The sequence below is a fragment of the Dermochelys coriacea genome, chromosome 1 (assembly GCF_009764565.3).
Source record: "Dermochelys coriacea isolate rDerCor1 chromosome 1, rDerCor1.pri.v4, whole genome shotgun sequence".
NCBI classification, from domain to species: Eukaryota; Metazoa; Chordata; order Testudines; family Dermochelyidae; genus Dermochelys; species Dermochelys coriacea.
The window spans coordinates 1,526,748-1,544,583 of record NC_050068.2 but is presented as its reverse complement, the minus strand read 5'-3'; the positions used below and the strand labels follow the sequence as shown (position 1 = coordinate 1,544,583).

General features: G+C 44.3%; 1 protein-coding gene across 1 annotated transcript; it reads left to right on the top strand.

Annotated features, from left to right (window-relative positions):
* The first annotated feature begins 15,096 nt into the window (after positions 1–15,096).
* On the top strand, positions 15,097–16,216 carry LOC119857862 (olfactory receptor 52R1-like). The gene has a single exon (XM_038407371.2). The coding sequence runs from the start codon at positions 15,106–15,108 to the stop codon at positions 16,051–16,053; it is 948 nt and encodes a 315-aa protein (XP_038263299.1). The 5' UTR covers positions 15,097–15,105; the 3' UTR covers positions 16,054–16,216.
* The last annotated feature ends 1,620 nt before the right edge of the window (positions 16,217–17,836 follow it).

Genomic DNA, 17,836 nt, shown 5'->3' with positions numbered 1-17,836 from the left:
TTCCTTAGAGGTTTTTAAGGCCCAGCTTGACAAAGCCCTGGCTGAGATTATTTTTCTTTTTTGTGATCCACAGCTGAGCCAAACATGGATTTTCCCCTGATGTCTTTAACGTCCCTTTTCATTTTCATAAAGTGCAGTTTGTATTGCTTTCTATCTGTATTTCTCCCCCCCCCCCCCCACCATTTGTTGTACATTGCTTGCCTCCTCCCTGCAGTTGCTGCCTTCACTTTGCCACTGGATCGGATTTTTAGTGAAAGTTGTTCATATTCTTGATTTATCATTGCTTTGTAGCTATGAAAAAAAGTCTTCTTAAGGAACTCCCAAGTTTCATTTCCACTTTTCTGTCTGAAGTTTTCCTCCCAATCAGTTTTGCTGATAATTTGCCTCTGCTTTGAGGAATGAGCCTTTTGAAGCACTATCTGTACATATTACTGGTTGGGAGCTGTTCTCTGTTTGTCCATTTCCACACAATCAGTTTCACTGTTTATTTTCCTCTTCTCTATCATATATCCCCTTCTTTCTCTTTTCTTTAAAGAGTGACAGTCTTTTCAGTCTCTCTGCATAGGGCACCCTCCCTCATTCTCATAGCCTGTCTCAGGCCTGGTCTACACTGGCGGGGGATTGATTTAACTCACGCAACTTCATCTATGTGAATAACGTAGCTGAAGTTGATCTACTTAGATCTACTTACTGCAGTGTCTTTACTGTGCTAAGTCGATGGCTGACGCTCTCCCGTCGACTCCACCTTCGCCTCTCGCCCTGGTCGAGTATTGGAGTCGATGGGAGAGCACTCAACAGTCGATTTATCGTGTCTAGATGCAATAAATCGACCCCTGCTGGATCAAGCGCTGCCCGTCGATCCAGTGGGTAATGGAGACAAGCCCTCAGAAACCCCCTTTCTCTCTGCTCTACCCTTTATAGAGACTGGGCAACCAAAACTGAGCACATAGCCAGAGTAGGTTATTTTCCATCCAATTCCTAAGGCATTCTCTTTGTTTTGGACACTGCTTCGAAAGACAGGTGTTTCCGTTGAGATGACAGGTCTTCTCCCTGAGGTATTTTCTAGTTGGGACGTTTTCCCCTAGCACATGTCTTGGCAAAGCTTTGATTTTTTCCACTTCATTTTTTGAGCTACCGGGTGAATGGGGAACTCCCTACAGCATGAACTCCCTAGCCTGCGTTTCATTTCATTAAGGAACAATGAGGTATAACCAGCATCCACCCTCATGCTTCCTCCTGGTGTCTTATTAAGTTATCCCACACCAAGACAAATAGGAATTATTGACATATGAAGCACCATCAAATATGGAATTGGCATTCGTAGTGTCAGGGGGTCTTAATTCATATATCTGAATTATGGAAATGTCATTTTTCAGTGTATGATGAGTGACCAATCTGCTTCACCCATGAGAACAGCCTCCACTAGTGCATGTAGTGTCTCATATTAGCATTGTCTCTCCATCTAGGCATTTGTATTGCGACCATCACCCTAGATCCTGGGCACATAGAGGAAGTCGGGGGAAAGTACGGTGCATGCAGGGGACACCGTTCTGCTTAGAGTTGGACACCTTCTCCTCTACTCCATGTCAGATTCCAACACAACTGACTTCACCAACCCCTCCACCTTCATCCTGATGGGCATACCTGGCCTGGTGGAGGCCCATGTCTGGCTCTCCGTCCCCTTCTGTGCGTTCTATGCCATAGCCATGTTGGGGAACTTCATTAGATGCATTATGAACTGTCCATGAAATACCTACCTGAAAATATCAAGCCCAGTCCTGAGCTGGCATAAATGGGTTGAGAGCCATTAGATTTTACCCATATAAACCAGCTGGAGATCTGGCCCATTGCAGCCAGCTGAAAGAGAGACCTGATTCGAACCATTCTAAATCATTGTGTTTGCCTCCTCTTGGGAGGAGTGAATACCTGTGGTGAAGAGGGACGGGAATGTGATGTGAGGATTACCCTTCAGGCAGGTAATGGGTTTGGATGGCTCAGCCATGATTATTGTGGCACAACAGTGGCTAATTATTCCCTTGGAATGAATCTCAGCAGAGAGGAAAGAGTGGAGCGGGCTCCGGAGGTTCAGCTGCCCTCCTGGTCCATAGAGGTAGTAAGGGCAATGGATTGTTCCTAAAAGAGGGTGGGTCCTCTGTGGACCCACCCCTGCCCCTCCTCTTCCCCCTGAAGCCCTGCCCCCCTATCAAGATAGAAGCCAGATGTGAGCCAGGGAGCCCAGGCCTCTCCATCTGCCCAGGATGTGGGACCCAAGAGCAGCCCCCAGCCCATGTTCCCACCCCTTGGGCCCCACACCCAGGGCAGGTGGAGCGTCTGCGACTCTCCACAGCTGCCTCTGTGGCTCTTACCTCTACCTGGCTAAAGCTTCCAGCCTGCAGCCAGACCATGCTGGCAGCTGTGGGGATCCTTAGATCATCTGCTTGCCTGGTCCAGAGAACCTGGGGGGTAGGGACATGGGCTGGGGGCTTCTCTCTGATCCCCGCACCACGTTCCCTTCCCTCTTCGCCACAGGTATTCAGCTTCAGTGGGGGGACCTCAGGGGGAAGAGGAGGGACAGAGGGCCAGGCCTGTAGTGAAAAGTGGATGGTGCACTTTTCTAATTACACAATTAGAGTGCACTTTTCTAATTATACAACTTGAATGTTGACAGTTTCAGAGTGGTAACTGTGTTAGGCTGTATCAGCAAAAAGAACAAGAAGTACTTGTGGCATCTTAGAGACTAACAAATTTATTAGAGCATAAGCTTTTGTGGGCTAAACCCCACTTCATCAGATGCATGGAGTGGAAAATACAGTAGGAAGATATGTAACAGAGAACATGAAAAGATAGGTGTTGCCATACCAACTCTATCAAGACTAATCATTTGAGGTGGGCTATTATCAGCAGGAGAAAAAAAAACTTTTGTAGTGATCATCAGGATGACCAATTTCAGACAGTTGACAAGAAGGTGTGAGTAACACTGGAGGGTGGAGATTAGCAGGGGGAAATAGTTTTTAGTTTGTGTAATGACCTATCCACTCCCAGTCCTTATTCAAGCCTAATTTAATGGTGTTCAGTATGGAAATTAATTCCAATTCTTCAGTAACCTGGAAGAAAACATAAAATCATTATTAGTGATGTTTTCAGATAACACAACAATTGGGGGAACAGCAAAGAATGAAGAGGACAGATCACCGATACAAAGCAATCTCATTCCTTGGTAAACTAGGTGCAAGCAAACATTATGTGTTTTCATATAACCAAATGTAAATTCGGTGTCCTGGGGAATAATCTTTTGAATACAAGCTCCTAGCATAACACTGTGGCCAAAAGGACAAATGCAGTCCTTGAATAAATAAACAGGAATCTTGGGCAGGCACAGAGAAGTTATTTTACCTCTCTATTTGGCACTGCTGTGACCACTGCTGGAATCCCATGTCCAGTTCTGGAGTCCACAATTCAGGAAAGTTGGAGAGGGTTCAGAGAAAAGACACAATAATGATTAAAGGATTAGAAAACCTGTCTTTTAATGATAGACTCAATGAGCTCAATCTATGTATCTTAACAAAGAGAAGGTTAAGGGGGAACTTGATTACAGACTATAAGTTCCTACATGGGGAACAAATATTTAATAATGGGCTCTTCAGTCTAACAGAAAAAGGTAATGGCTGGAAGTTTCAGCTAGACCAATTCAGGTTGGAAATAAAGCGAACATATTTAACAGTCAGGGTAATTAACCACTGGAACACTTTGCTAAGGATCGTGGTGGATTCTCCATCACTGACCATCTTGGATTCAAGATTGGATGTTTTTCTAAAAGATCTGCTCCCAAAATATTTTGGGGAAGTCCCTGGCCTGTTTAGGGGAGTTCAGACTAGATGATTGCAATAGTCTTTTCTGGCCTTGGGATCTATGAATCCAGGAAACATATTTTCACATAACTTATTGCCACAAAAGATCACTGAGTCCAAGAGCTTAGTAGGTGATTCACATGTTCCTGTGATACTGTTCTTTATAAGAAAAAAACCCACCTCTTTCACTGTCAATGAATAAGACCAATTTTAAAAAAAAAATCCTATTATTTATGTAGGACCTTTGCATTATATTTGGCTGCAGTTAGCAGAGTACAACACCATGCGTCTTTGACAACACTACGAGGAATACAGCAAAGATAAATAGACAGGTTCCACAGAACCCATCCAAGAGATGCTCCTCTTCAGAGCTATGATCCCATTGCCAAAAATGCTAGTGAAAATGGGGTATTGGATCCATCCAACAGAAAGGGAGAAAACTAAAATTCACTTCAGTGTCCTTTTATTTCTTCTCTCGCATTTTAAAGGAGTTGGTGTTTGTGTCTCATTAACAGATGGTCGGGGGGCACCTTTTTCCTGATAACATTCACCTCCATGTGTGTATTTTCGCTCCCTCAGCTGTGGCAGTGGCCCAGAGAGACAGACTCCAGCTGGTGAGGAACCTCCATGGGGACCCCCACCGGCTGTATATAAAGCTATTCCCACTCTCCAGCCCCTGCGGCTGGGTGTCTCATGCTATTGGATCCGGGTTCATCCTCCTCTGAGTGGATGAGCTGAACTAGCATTGGGTTACTGCAAGGGGAATTGGTGGTGAGTCAGGGGTCTTGGGGAAACTGACTTCTTCATGGCTGAGTTTCTTCAGCCATTACACCAGGGGAGACGGGGGGCTCAGCCGGCTGACAGGAACATATATGTGAAAAGATCACCCTGTGCAGGGGTTCGCTCACGTGGCAGCTCACAGCCCTGAACATTCTTCCCACAATTGTGTCCACCTATGTCGAGGGCCCCACTACACTTTGCATTCACAAACAGGAGACTATGAAAGGTTCGATGTCTAGGGTTGGCAGAATTCAGTTTTTATTTTTTTATCGTTTTGAAGGATAATCTCTCTGTTTTTAAGCATTTTAATTTTTTCCATCAATTTATATTTCCTTAACTATTTTGCATTTTTTGAAATGTTTATTGATTTAAATTTTCACCGTTGCAGGAAATTGGGGGGTGGGTCAGATAATAAATAAGCAATGACAGCAGACACTGAGATTCAAGAACGTAAGGTAATATAACTTTAAAATTTACAGGCAGGCTACTTGAGACCATGGAAGCGTTTGATTTAAGACTCTTCACTTTGTATATTTTGACCTTTGATGTTAACAATTTGTGTTTTGATTATCATTAATGGAAATATTTTTCATCAATTTGTGCCTGTGAGTGACAATTCTCAGGACATCCAGGATGGTGAATCTCTTTATTAGCTCCTGCCTCAGTGAGAGGGAATCTCTCTTGTGGGGGCTAATAATAAGCTCCCTGACACTCAAGAATTCTCCTCTGGGCCAGCCCTGACTTTGCATCGCAAGTTAATAATAGGAGCACCTGAGTCCCCAAATCCTTTTGAATTTGATTCCTTTAGAATCCTCTGCGATAAACATCCCCTGATACTGGCTATTCCCAAAAAGAAAAGGAGTACTTGTGGCACCTTAGAGACTAACAAATTTATTAGAGCATAAGCTTTCGTGAGCTACAGCTCACTTCCCAGATTCCCAGACATCCCAGATCCCCTGCCCCTGAAAAACAGTGTTGCCCTGTTTATCAGTCTTACCTTAAACTACCACTCCTGTGTTACACATGGCACTTGTGAGCTTTTGTAATAAAAACAAAAATCGGTTTATTTAAGAAAGAATAAAGATTTAAAACCAGAAACAGGATAGCATGATGGAAACAAACTGTTACATTGCAAAAGAAAATCATAAAGTGCAAACCTGGGTCTACACTTATCATTGATTACCTTTCCTATTTAACAAAGCGGATTCCCCCCCTCCCCAGTTCAGACTGTTGTAGAACTGGCTGGTTTCACAAGAATGTTCATGGAAAAACTCCCACTCTGCAAAACATTTCCTCCGTGGATGGATACAGAGTACTTTTCCTTCTCTGTGATAGACTGAAAACAGCCTTTTGTTTCTAGTCACAGGCAGGGTGAACCCCAGTCTGGCTCTAAATTATTTTTTTTCCACCTTTAAGTGGTTTTGATTATTTGTGATTGCCTCTGATGATTTAACATTGAAAGTTGTAGTGTTTGTACAAGGCTAAAGAAATGAACCTTGTATTGCATCACCAGTCAAACAGGGCGAGGTGACAGCTCTCCCTTGACTGAATGGACCATCATTGAGACACATTATTGTATTTCCTGTGACTTATTTCTACTCCAAGCCCACGAAGCACATTTTCAATATAAATACATTATTCCTTAAATATTAGCTGTACATACATCTCACAATGACTATTATGAATCTTGACAAATTATGAGCTTTCTGCAGATACTTTACATATTATTTGTTTGGATAAATATTCTGTAAGACTTGTGTTTGCTATGGTGAGTTTGTCAGGGTGGTGATGAGAAATATTTTCAAAGAACAGGGGATGCCCTTTGCAAATGGGTCTCTGTGTCAGTGTATGTATGGTAAAATTGATATTTATCAACCTTTACTTATAAAAATCTAGTGTCTCCAAGCCTATCTACATCTCAATAAAGTGGTGGATTGGATCTTTGGTGACATATAAAGTGCTTTCTAATATGTAAGCAATTGTGCTATAAATATAAATGGTTTTGGGGTGCATTTTGAAGCACACCTACTGTATAAGATGGACATGCTGCAAGATTGGAATTATTTCCCAAAAAGAGGGGTATGTATGCCTCCCTTTTGTATTCTACTACTTTTTCTTAAACAATAAAATGGGCTATGTTTGGTTATTTGGTCTCTTGAATATTTTTCATAATGAACTAGAGGTGTAGTCAATTAATTGGCTATCCATATTACTGGGGCTGTCTGCATATTGGACTGAAGGTTTGGACCATTAACCCTGAACTGTCTGTAAATTTGATACCTCTCCTATACATTTAGTTGAAACATGTACTGCATTCTCATTAAGAAAAGGAGTACTTGTGGCATCTTAGAGACTAACAAATTTATTAGAGCATAAGCTTTCGTGAGCTACAGCTCACTTCATTGGATGCATTTGGTGGAAAATACAGTGAGGAGATTTATATACACACACAGAGAAGATAAAACAATGGGTTTTATCATATACACTGTAAGGAGAAAAGGAGTACTTGTGGCACCTTAGAGACTAACAAATTTATTAGAGCATAAGTTTTCGTGAGCTACAGCTCACTTCATTGGATGCATTTGGTGGAAAAAACAGAGGGGAGATTGATATAGACACACAGAGAACATGAAACAATGGGTTTATCATACACACTGTAAGGAGAGTGATCACTTAAGATGAGCCATCACCAGCAGCAGGGTGGGAGGGAGGAAAACGTTTCATGGTGAAAAGCAAGGTAGGCTATTTCCAGCAGTTAACAAGAATATCTGAGGAACAGTGTGGGGGGGGGGAGAAATAACATGGGGAAATAGTTTTACTTTGTGTAATGACTGATCCATTCCCAGTCTCTATTCAAGCCTAAATTAATTGTATCCAGTTTGCAAATTAATTCCAATTCAGCAGTCTCTCGTTGGAGTCTATTTTTGAAGCTTTTTTGTTGAAGTATAGCCACTCTCAGGTCTGTAATCGAGTGACCAGAGAGATTGAAGTGTTCTCCAACTGGTTTTTGAATGTTATAATTCTTGACGTCTGATTTGTGTCCATTTATTCTTTTACGTAGAGACTGTCCAGTTTGCCAATGTACATGGCAGAGGGGCATTGCTGGCACATGATGGCATATATCATATTGGTAGATGCGCAGGTGAATGAGCCTCTGATAGTGTGGCTGATGTGATTAGGCTCTATGATGGTATCCCCTGAATAGATATGGGGACAGAGTTGGCAACGGGCTTTGTTGCAAGGATAGGTTCCTGGGTTAGTGGTTCTGTTGTGTGGTGTGTGGTTGCTGGTGAGTATTTGCTTCAGATTGGGGGGCTGTCTGTAAGCAAGGACTGGTCTGTCTCCCAAGATCTGTGAGAGTGATGGGTCGTCCTTCAGGATAGGTTGTAGATCCTTGATGATGCGTTGGAGAGGTTTTAGTTGGGGGCTGAAGGTGATGGCTAGTGGCGTTCTGTTATTTTCTTTGTTGGGCCTGTCCTGTAGTAGGTGACTTCTGGGTACTCTTCTGGCTCTGTCAATCTGTTTCTTCACTTCAGCAGGTGGGTATTGTAGTTGTAGGAATGCATGATAGAGATCTTGTAGGTGTTTGCCTCTGTCTGAGGGGTTGGAGCAAATGCGGTTATATCGTAGCGCTTGGCTGTAGACAATGGATCGAGTGGTATGATCTGGATGAAAGCTAGAGGCATGTAGGTAGGAATAGCAGTCAGTAGGTTTCCGATATAAGGTGGTGTTTATGTGACCTTCGCTTATTAGCACCGTAGTGTCCAGGAAGTGGATCTCTTGTGTGGACTGGTCCAGGCTGAGGTTGATGGTGGGATGGAAATTGTTGAAATCATGGTGGAATTCCTCAAGGGCTTCTTTTCCATGGGTCCAGATGATGAAGATGTCATCAATGTAGCGCAAGTAGAGTAGGGGCATTAGGAGACAAGATCTGAGGAAGCGTTGTTCTAAGTCAGCCATAAAAATGTTGGCATACAGTGGGGCCATGCGGGTACCCATCGCAGTGCCGCTGATTTGAAGGTATACATTGTCCCCAAATGTGAAATAGTTATGGGTGAGGACAAAGTCACAAAGTTCAGCCACCAGGTTAGCCGTGACAGTATCGGGGATACTGTTCCTGACGGCTTGTAGCCCATCTTTGTGTGGAATGTTGGTGTAGAGGCTTCTACATCCATAGTGGCTAGGATGGTGTTTTTAGGAAGATCACCAATGGACTGTAGTTTCCTCAGGAAGTCAGTGGTATCTCGAAGATAGCTGGGAGTGCTGGTAACGTAGGGCCTGAGGAGGGAGTCTACATAGCCGGACAATCCTGCTGTCAGGGTGTCAATGCCTGAGATGATGGGGCGTCCAGGATTTCCATGTTTATGGATCTTGGGTAGCAGATAGAATACCCCAGGTCGGGGTTCCAGGGGTGTGTCTGTGCGGATTTGTTCTTGTGCTTTTTCAGGGAGTTTCTTGAGCAAATGCTGTAGTTTCTTTTGGTAACTCTCAGTGGGATCAGAGGGTAATGGCTTGTAGAAAGTGGTGCTAATAAGCGATGGTCACATAAACACCACCCTATATCGGAAACCTACTGACCGCTATTCCTACCTACATGCCTCTAGCTTTCATCCAGATCATACCACATGATCCATTGTCTACAGCCAAATTCTACGATATAACCGCATTTGCTCCAACCTCTCAGACAGAGACAAACACCTACAAGATCTCTATCATGCATTCTTACAACTACAATACCCACCTGCTGAAGTGAAGAAACAGATTGACAGAGCCAGAAGAGTACCCAGAAGTCACCTACTACAGGACAGGCCCAACAAAGAAAATAACAGAACGCCACTAGCCATCACCTTCAGCCCACAACTAAAACCTCTCCAACGCATCATCAAGGATCTACAACCTATCCTGAAGGACGACCCATCACTCTCACAGATCTTGGGAGACAGGCCAGTCCTTGCTTACAGACAGCCCCCCAATCTGAAGCAAATACTCACCAGCAACCACTCACCACACAACAGAACCACTAACCCAGGAACCTATCCTTGCAACAAAGCCCGTTGTCAACTCTGTCCACATATCTATTCAGGGGACACCATCATAGGGCCTAATCACATCAGCCACACTATCAGAGGCTCGTTCACCTGCGCATCTACCAATGTGATATATGCCATCATGTGCCAGCAAGGCCCCTCTGCCATGTACATTGGTCAAACTGGACAGTCCCTACGTAAAAGAATGAATGGACACAAATCAGACGTCAAGAATTATAACTTTCAGAATCCAGTCGGAGAACACTTCAATCTCTCTGGTCACTCGATTACAGACCTAAGAGTGGCTATCCTTCAAAAAAAAAGCTTCAAAAACAGACTCCAACGAGAGACTGCTGAATTGGAATTAATTTGCAAACTGGATACAATTAACTTAGGTTTGAATAGAGACTGGGAATGGATGAGTCATTACACAAAGTAAAACTATTTCCCCATGGTATTTCTCCCTCCCACCCCACCCCCCACTGTTCCTCAGATATTCTTGTTAACTGCTGGAATTAGCCTACCTTGCTTGTCACCATGAAAGGTTTTCCTCCCTCCCCCCCTGCTGCTGGTGATGGCTTATCTTAAGTGATCACTCTCCTTACAGTGTGTATGATAAACCCATTGTTTCATGTTCTCTGTGTGTCTATATTAATCTCCCCTCTGTTTTTTCCACCAAATGCATCCGATGAAGTGAGCTGTAGCTCACGAAAGCTTATGCTCTAATAAATTTGTTAGTCTCTAAGGTGCCACAAGTCCTCCTTTTCTTTTTGCGAATACAGACTAACACGTCTGCTACTCTGAAACTTTGCATTCTCATTGTCGATGATGATCTTGACCCATTCCTAAACTGCTTGGACAGCTGCTGGTGAAAAGTGCCATCTCGGAGCGAGGTAGTTGTTGTTGTTCATTATTAATTATTATTATTATTATTTATTACTTTGTTACTATAGTTACTAATGCGCCTCAAAGGGCTCTACTCTCAGAAGATGGATGCTCAACATTTTCTGAAAATTAGATCCAACCAAGGAATCTAAAGTTGATCACCATGAAATGAATCACTTTCAGAATTCTGGGTTACACATTTTAAGGCCAGAAGGGACCAGTCTGATCATCTAGTTCAGTATAACATAGTCCCTAGAATTCCCTCCAGCGATTCCTGCCTCCTGCCCGGTACTCGGTGAGTGGGTGTCTCTTTCTAAAAGATATGCTCTAGTTCAACCTTGATGGAAGGGTTTGAAGTGATAGGGAATACTCTGTATCACTTAGTAAGTTGTTAAAATGGTCAATTACCCTCATTGTTAAATATATGCACCCTATTTCCCGATTGTCTTGGTTCAGCTTCCAGTCATTGGATCTTGTACGTCTTTGTCTGCTAGATGAAAGACCCCCGTCACATAATGGATCTGCTTTCCATCGAGAGGAGTCAATTGAATCTATACAGACTGAGAGTGTGATGGCTCTCACAGTAAAGCGTGCTTTTCAGCCTTGGAATCATTCTTGTAGCTCTTGGTCTTTTGCTGAAGGCCATGGACCATGGGCATATCACTTCATCTCTCTGTACCTCAGTTCTCCATCTGTAAAATGGGAAAAAACACATTTCTTTCTCTCTCAGGGGTGCTTTGTTGAGATATTAATTAACAACCAGGGGATGCAAAGACATGACAGTGATAGGGGCTATATAAATACCTTCATAGATCACAGACCTATTGTTGTCCCATTAAGTCAAAAATAACATGGACAAAAGAAGGAAAGAATAGCCAGGCTGGGTCAGACCAAGGGTCTGTCTAGCCTAGTATCCTGTCTGCGGATAGTGGCCAATGACAGGTGCTTCAGAGGGAATGAGCAGAACAGGTAACCATCAAGTGACCCATTCCTTGTTGTCCAGTCCCAGCTTCTGTCAGTCAGATATATGGGGACACCGAGTGTGTGGAGTCAAGTTCCTGATCATCTTGTTAATAGCCATTGATGGACCTATCCTCCAGGAACTTATCTAGTTCTTTTTTTTGAACCCTGTTATAGTTTTGGCCTTTACAGCATCCCCTTGCAATGAAAATAAAGTATTCTTATTTTTCTGGCTTTGGTCCATTTCCATGCAGGGAGTGGAGATGTATGTAAGTAACTAGGACTAGGAACACTGTGATGGAATTAAGACAAGGAAAATTTAAGCTAAATGGCAGGAAGAGTTTCCTGACAGTGAGACCTGTAGGCTGTGAAATTGACTTCCTGGGGAACAAAATGGTGGAAGCTCCATCAACTGAGTTATTAAAAACTTATTGGATGCATACGATGGAACAGTAGTATTCTATTTGCTACCCAAGATCCATAAACCTGGAAATCCTGGACGCCCGATCATCTTAGGCATTGGCACCCTGACAGCAACATTGTCTGGCTATGTAGACTCCCTCTTCAGGCCCTATGCTACCAGCACTCCCAGCTATCTTTGAGACACCACCAACTTCCTAAGAAAATAACAATCCATCGGTGATCTTCTTGAAAACACCATCCTGACCACTATGGATGTAGAAGCCTCTACACCGACATTCCACACAGAGATGGGCTACAAGCCGTCAGGAACAGTATCCCCGATACTGTCACGACAAACCTGGTGGCTGACCTTTGTGACTTTGTCCTCACCCACAACTATTTCACATTTGGGGACAAAGTATACCTTCAAGTCAGCAGCACTGCTATATGTACCCGCATGGCCCCACAGGATGCCAACATTTTTATAGCTGATTTAGAACAATGCTTCTTCAGCTCTTGTCGCCTAACACCCCTACTCTACTTGCGCTACATTGATGACATCTTCCTCATCTGGACCCATGAAAAAGAAGCCCTTGAGGAATTCCACCAGGATTTCAACAATTTCCATCCCACCATCAACCTCAGCCTAGACCAATCCACACAAGCAGTCCATTTTCTGGACACTATTATGCTAATAAGCAATGTTCACATAAAGACCACCCTATATCAGAAACTTACTGACTGCTATGCTTACCTACATGCCTCCAGCTTCCATCCAGGACACACCACATGATCCATTGTGTACAGCCAAGCTCTAAGATACAATTGCATTTGCTCCAATCCCTCAGACAGAGACAAACACCTACAAGATCTCTAGCAAGTATTCTTAAAACTACAATACCCACCTGCTGAAGTGAAGAAACAGATTGACAGAGCCAGAAGAGTACCCAGAAGTTACCTACTACAGAACAGGTCCAACAAAGAAAATAACGGAACGCCACTAGCCATCACCTTCAGCCCCCAACTAAAACCTCTCCAATGCATCATCAAGGATCTACAACCTATCCTGAAGGACGGCCCATCACTCTCACAGATCTTGGAAGACAGACCAGTCCTCGATTACAGACAGCCCCCCAGCCTGAAGTAAATACTCACCAGCAACCAGACAGCACACAACAAAAACACTAACATAGGAACTTAACCTTGCAACAAAGCCCGATACCAACTCTGTCCATATATTTATTCAAGTGACACCATCATAGGACCTAATCACATTAGCCACACCATTAGGGGCTCGTTCATCTGCACATCTACCAATGTGATATATGCCATAATATGGCAGCAATGCCCCTCTGCCAAGTACATTGGCCAAACTGGACAGTCTCTACGCAAAAGAATAAAGGGACACAAATCTGACATCAGGAATCATAACATTCAAAAACCGGTAGGAGAACACTTCAACGTCGCTGGCCACTCAGTAAAATACTTAAGGGTGGCAATTCTGCAACAGAAAAGCTTCAAAAACAGACTCCACCGAGAAACTGCTGAGCTTGAATTAATATGCAAACTAGATACCATTAACTTGGGTTTGAATAGAGACTGGGAGTGGCTGGGTCATTACACATATTGAATCTATTTCCCCATGTTAAGTATCCTCACACCTTCTTGTCAACAGTCTAAATGGGCCATCTTGATTATCACTACAAAAGTTTTTTTCTCGTGCTGATAACAGCTCATTTTAATTAATTAGCCTCTTACAGTTTGTATGGCATCTTCCACCTTCGCTGTGTGTGTGTGTATATATATATCTTCTTACTATATGTTCCATTCTACGCCTCAGATGAAGTGGGCTGTAGTCCACCAAAGCATATGCTCTAATAAATTGGTTAGTCTCTAAGGTGCTACAAGTACTCCTGTTCTTTAAACATACAAGTCTTATGAAAATATAACAGAGGGAACAAGTGTGCACTGTCCAAAGTGCATGGACAGGTGGGGAATGCTACCTCTTCATAGATCACAAGGCCAGAAAGGACAACTGTGAACATCTAGTCTGACCTTCTGTATAAGACAGGCCATAGAAATTCCCTGAGCTAATTCCTATTGGAACTCCTCCCCCCACGGCAAAAGAGAGAGAGAGAGAGCACTGATGACAGCAGCATCTAGTCATAATATCTAAGAGCCAGCACCTGAAGGCCTTTTCCATTTTTTTCAAAACGAACAAGCAGTTGCGTTGAGATGCAGCACAATCTAGGGGCTAGAGTATGGAACTGGAAACCAAAGCTCTATTCCTGGCTCTTTCACTGACCTGATCTGTGAACTTGAGAAAGTCCTCTCTCTGTACCTCTGTTTTTCCTCCCAACTTGTGTCTGTCTTTGCTATTTAAACAGCAGGCTCTTCAGGTCAGAAACTGGACAGTGCCCTAGCACAATGGGGTCCCAGTCTCAGGTGGGGCTTCTAGCCATGGCAGCAGTACAAAAATAAGTCAGCTTGTAAAGAAAAGACAGCCACCATTGTTTAAAAAAACAGTGGCATAAAAGTTACAGCCTACCCTGATGAGAGACTCACTAACCAGCTCTGAATCTGAACTTCTCTGACTAGTCCCCTTCTCCTGAGGCTTCCAGGGTTTTATTCCTATTTTCTCCAGCTGGGGCTGCCTGTTGCTAAAAGGCCGCACCTGTGTCTCCAACGGGGTTTGGCTAATCCGGCTCATACATTCATTTGTAGCCCAATACCCATCCTAGCTGGTTTTTTCCACACAGGTTTATGCATTTGCCTATTTGTCCTTTCCTTTCCCTAGTTTTCTGGGATGGATCAAAAGGGAGAGACAGAATGCTGCACTGATTAACCACGGACAAAGGAAAAAGATTCAGAGTGTACTACTTCCCAGAACACTTCATTGTTCTCACAGAAAGCCAGAAGAGGAAAGGGAACCAAATGTCAAAGGTGAGAAACAAATAAACCAATAAAACCTCAGTCTCCTGAAGAGACAGACTGCGCTGCCACAATCTCTAACTCCAGTGATTCTGTGTAAGTTGCTGTCCTGGGACTGAAGCTGGTATTTTGAACAGAGGAACTTGATCCAATATTCAGTAACTCACTTGCACCCATGCTTCCCAAGAATTGAAACAGCCCTCATGGGTTCTTTGCTGCCTGTTTAGAGGGTAAAAGCTCTCCCAGCCCAAGTCGGAGAAGAACAGCACATCATGTCATGTCTGAACACCAGCACCCACTCCCACCCTATCATATTCCTCCTGGTCGGCATCCCAGGACTGCAGGAGGCCCAGTTCTGGATCGCCTTACCTTTCTGCATCATGTATGTCATTGCTGTGCTGGGAAATGTCATTGTTCTCTGCATTATAAAGACTGAGCCAAGCCTGCATGAGCCCATGTATCTCTTCTTGGCCATGCTGGCCGTCACCGACCTGGTCCTGTCCACGTCCACCCTGCCCAAAATGCTGAGCATCTTCTGGCTGGGCTACAGGGAGATTGGGTTCCATGCTTGCCTCATTCAGATGTTCTTCGTCCACACCTTCTCATCAGTGGAGTCGGGCGTACTCATGGCCATGGCCTTGGATCGCTATGTGGCCATCTGCTGCCCCCTCCGGTACTCCAGCATCCTGTCCGTACCAGCCATAGTGACAATGGGGAGCCTGGTGCTGGCACGCGGGGTCCTTCTGGTAAGCCCCTTCTCCCTCCTTGTTCGCAGGCTGCCCTTCTGCCAGCGCTGCCTCATCTCCCACTCATACTGTGATCACATGGCCGTGGTGAAGCTGGTGTGTGGGGACGCTACAGTCAGTGTCATTTATGGACTATTTGTGGCTTTTATGGTGGTGGGGATTGACTTGTTTATCATCTCTGTGTCCTATGCTATGATCCTCCAGGCTATACTCAGACTCCCGTACATGGACACCCGTCTTAAGGCCTTCTGCACCTGTGCATCTCACGTGTGTGTCATCCTTGCATTTTACATCCCTGGCCTCTTCACGTTCCTCACCCACCGCTTTGGCCACAATGTCCCCCACCATGCCCACATCCTGGTGGCCAATCTCTACCTGCTGGTGCCCCCCATGTTAAACCCTATTGTGTATGGGGTGCAAACTAAACAGATCCGGGAGAGGGTGCTCCGTATCTTCCAGCAGAAAAGAATCTGAGCAGTGTGTGCCTGTCTAATTTAATCTAGGAATATAAAACATTCATCACCATGGCTTCTGACCCATTCATGATCTGCCATCACTCATAGAGGTATGTGATCAAAGAAATGTCACCCTGGACTCCATGGGGGCTCCACCTTCCCTTCCTGACCCAGGAAGGCACCTCTTCCTTTCCCTTCCCGACCAAGGAAGGCACCTCTTCTCTCAGCTCCCATGCTACCCCCTGCTTGGGCACTTGCTGGATCACTGGTGGGAATCTCTGTCACCCGTCACTCTCAATGGTTTATATCAGCTTTTAGCTATGGTTTGTTGTACAACAAAAATAACGTGAAGAAATTACCTGGCCACAGGTGGATCCCAAAAAACTGTGTCTAGTAAATATATCCTGAAGTTCAAGGCTCAGGTATAAACTGGCTGGTTTCTGGTGGCTTCTGAAATGTAGAACACTTTGAGCTCTGTTACAGAGCACACAAACAATTCAAAGGGATATTACTCTAATCCTATACACTACAGATATTCATGTTTGGTATCAGTTATACAGCTAGTTGAACCATATATAAACTGGAAACCATCCAAAACAAAACCAAAACTAGTCTCTTCACTGAAGAGATCCCAGTTTAATTCACACACTATTCCTGAAATAGACAGCAACAGAATTGCAAATAACGGATTGTAAGTGGCACACATCCCTACTTGGTGGAGGAATGGGCCCAAGAAACACAGACACACACCTGGCCCATTGGGCTGAGAGACGCAGACACACATAGGGCTCCTTTGAGGGGAAAGGGCCCAAGAGACTTTGGCATAGGCCTGGCCCATGTGAGGGGAACTGCACCAACAGGTACTGACACACACCTTGATGCTAAAAGAACAGGAGGACTTGTGGCACCTTAGAGACTAACAAATTTATTTGAGCATAAGCTTTTGTGAGCTATGGCTCACTTCATCAGATGCATTCAGTGGAAAATACAGTGGGGAGATTTATATATACACTGGGCCATGCATCCAAAGCTGCAGACCTAAACTGAAAACAGCTCAGCAAGGTACCTATCTCCAGCACTCAGAAACCCAGATCCAAGGGGGTCTATACCTCAGAAAAGTCTGCCTTACTTTGTATAAAGCTTATATACACACATATATATATATATAGATATATATATATACATATATATATATCTCCCCACTGTATTTTCCACTGAATGCATCCGATGAAGTGAGCCATAGCTCACGAAAGCTTAGGCTCAAATAAATTTGTTAGTCTCTAAGGTGCCACAAGTCCTCCTGTTCTTTTTGCGAATACAGACTAACACGGCTGCTACTCTGATACCTTGATGCTGTGAGGGGAATGCACTAGACAGACGCTGACACAGGCCTCAACCCGTGAAGGGAACAGTCTAGACAGACTTGGACACATCTAGCCCCTGTAAGGGGAATGGAGCTGAGAGAAGCAGACACCCCCCCCGACTTCTGTGAGTGAAAAGGGGCCGAAAGACAGTCACAGACATAGGCCAGCCCCTGTGAGGGGAATGGGCAAAGAGACGTAGACATGCCTGGTCTCTGTGCATGGAAGGGACAGAAAGACACAGACACACAGCTCCTGAGAGGGGAACGGGGCAGAGAGATGCCCACACACGCCTGGCCCCTGGGAGGGGAACAGGGCTGAAAGACAGACACACACCCGGTCCCTCTAGGAGGAGAATGGGGCAAAAAGATGCAGACACATGCCTGGATCCTGTCAGGGGAATGAGGCCAGAAGATGCAGACACATGGCCGGCCCCTGTGT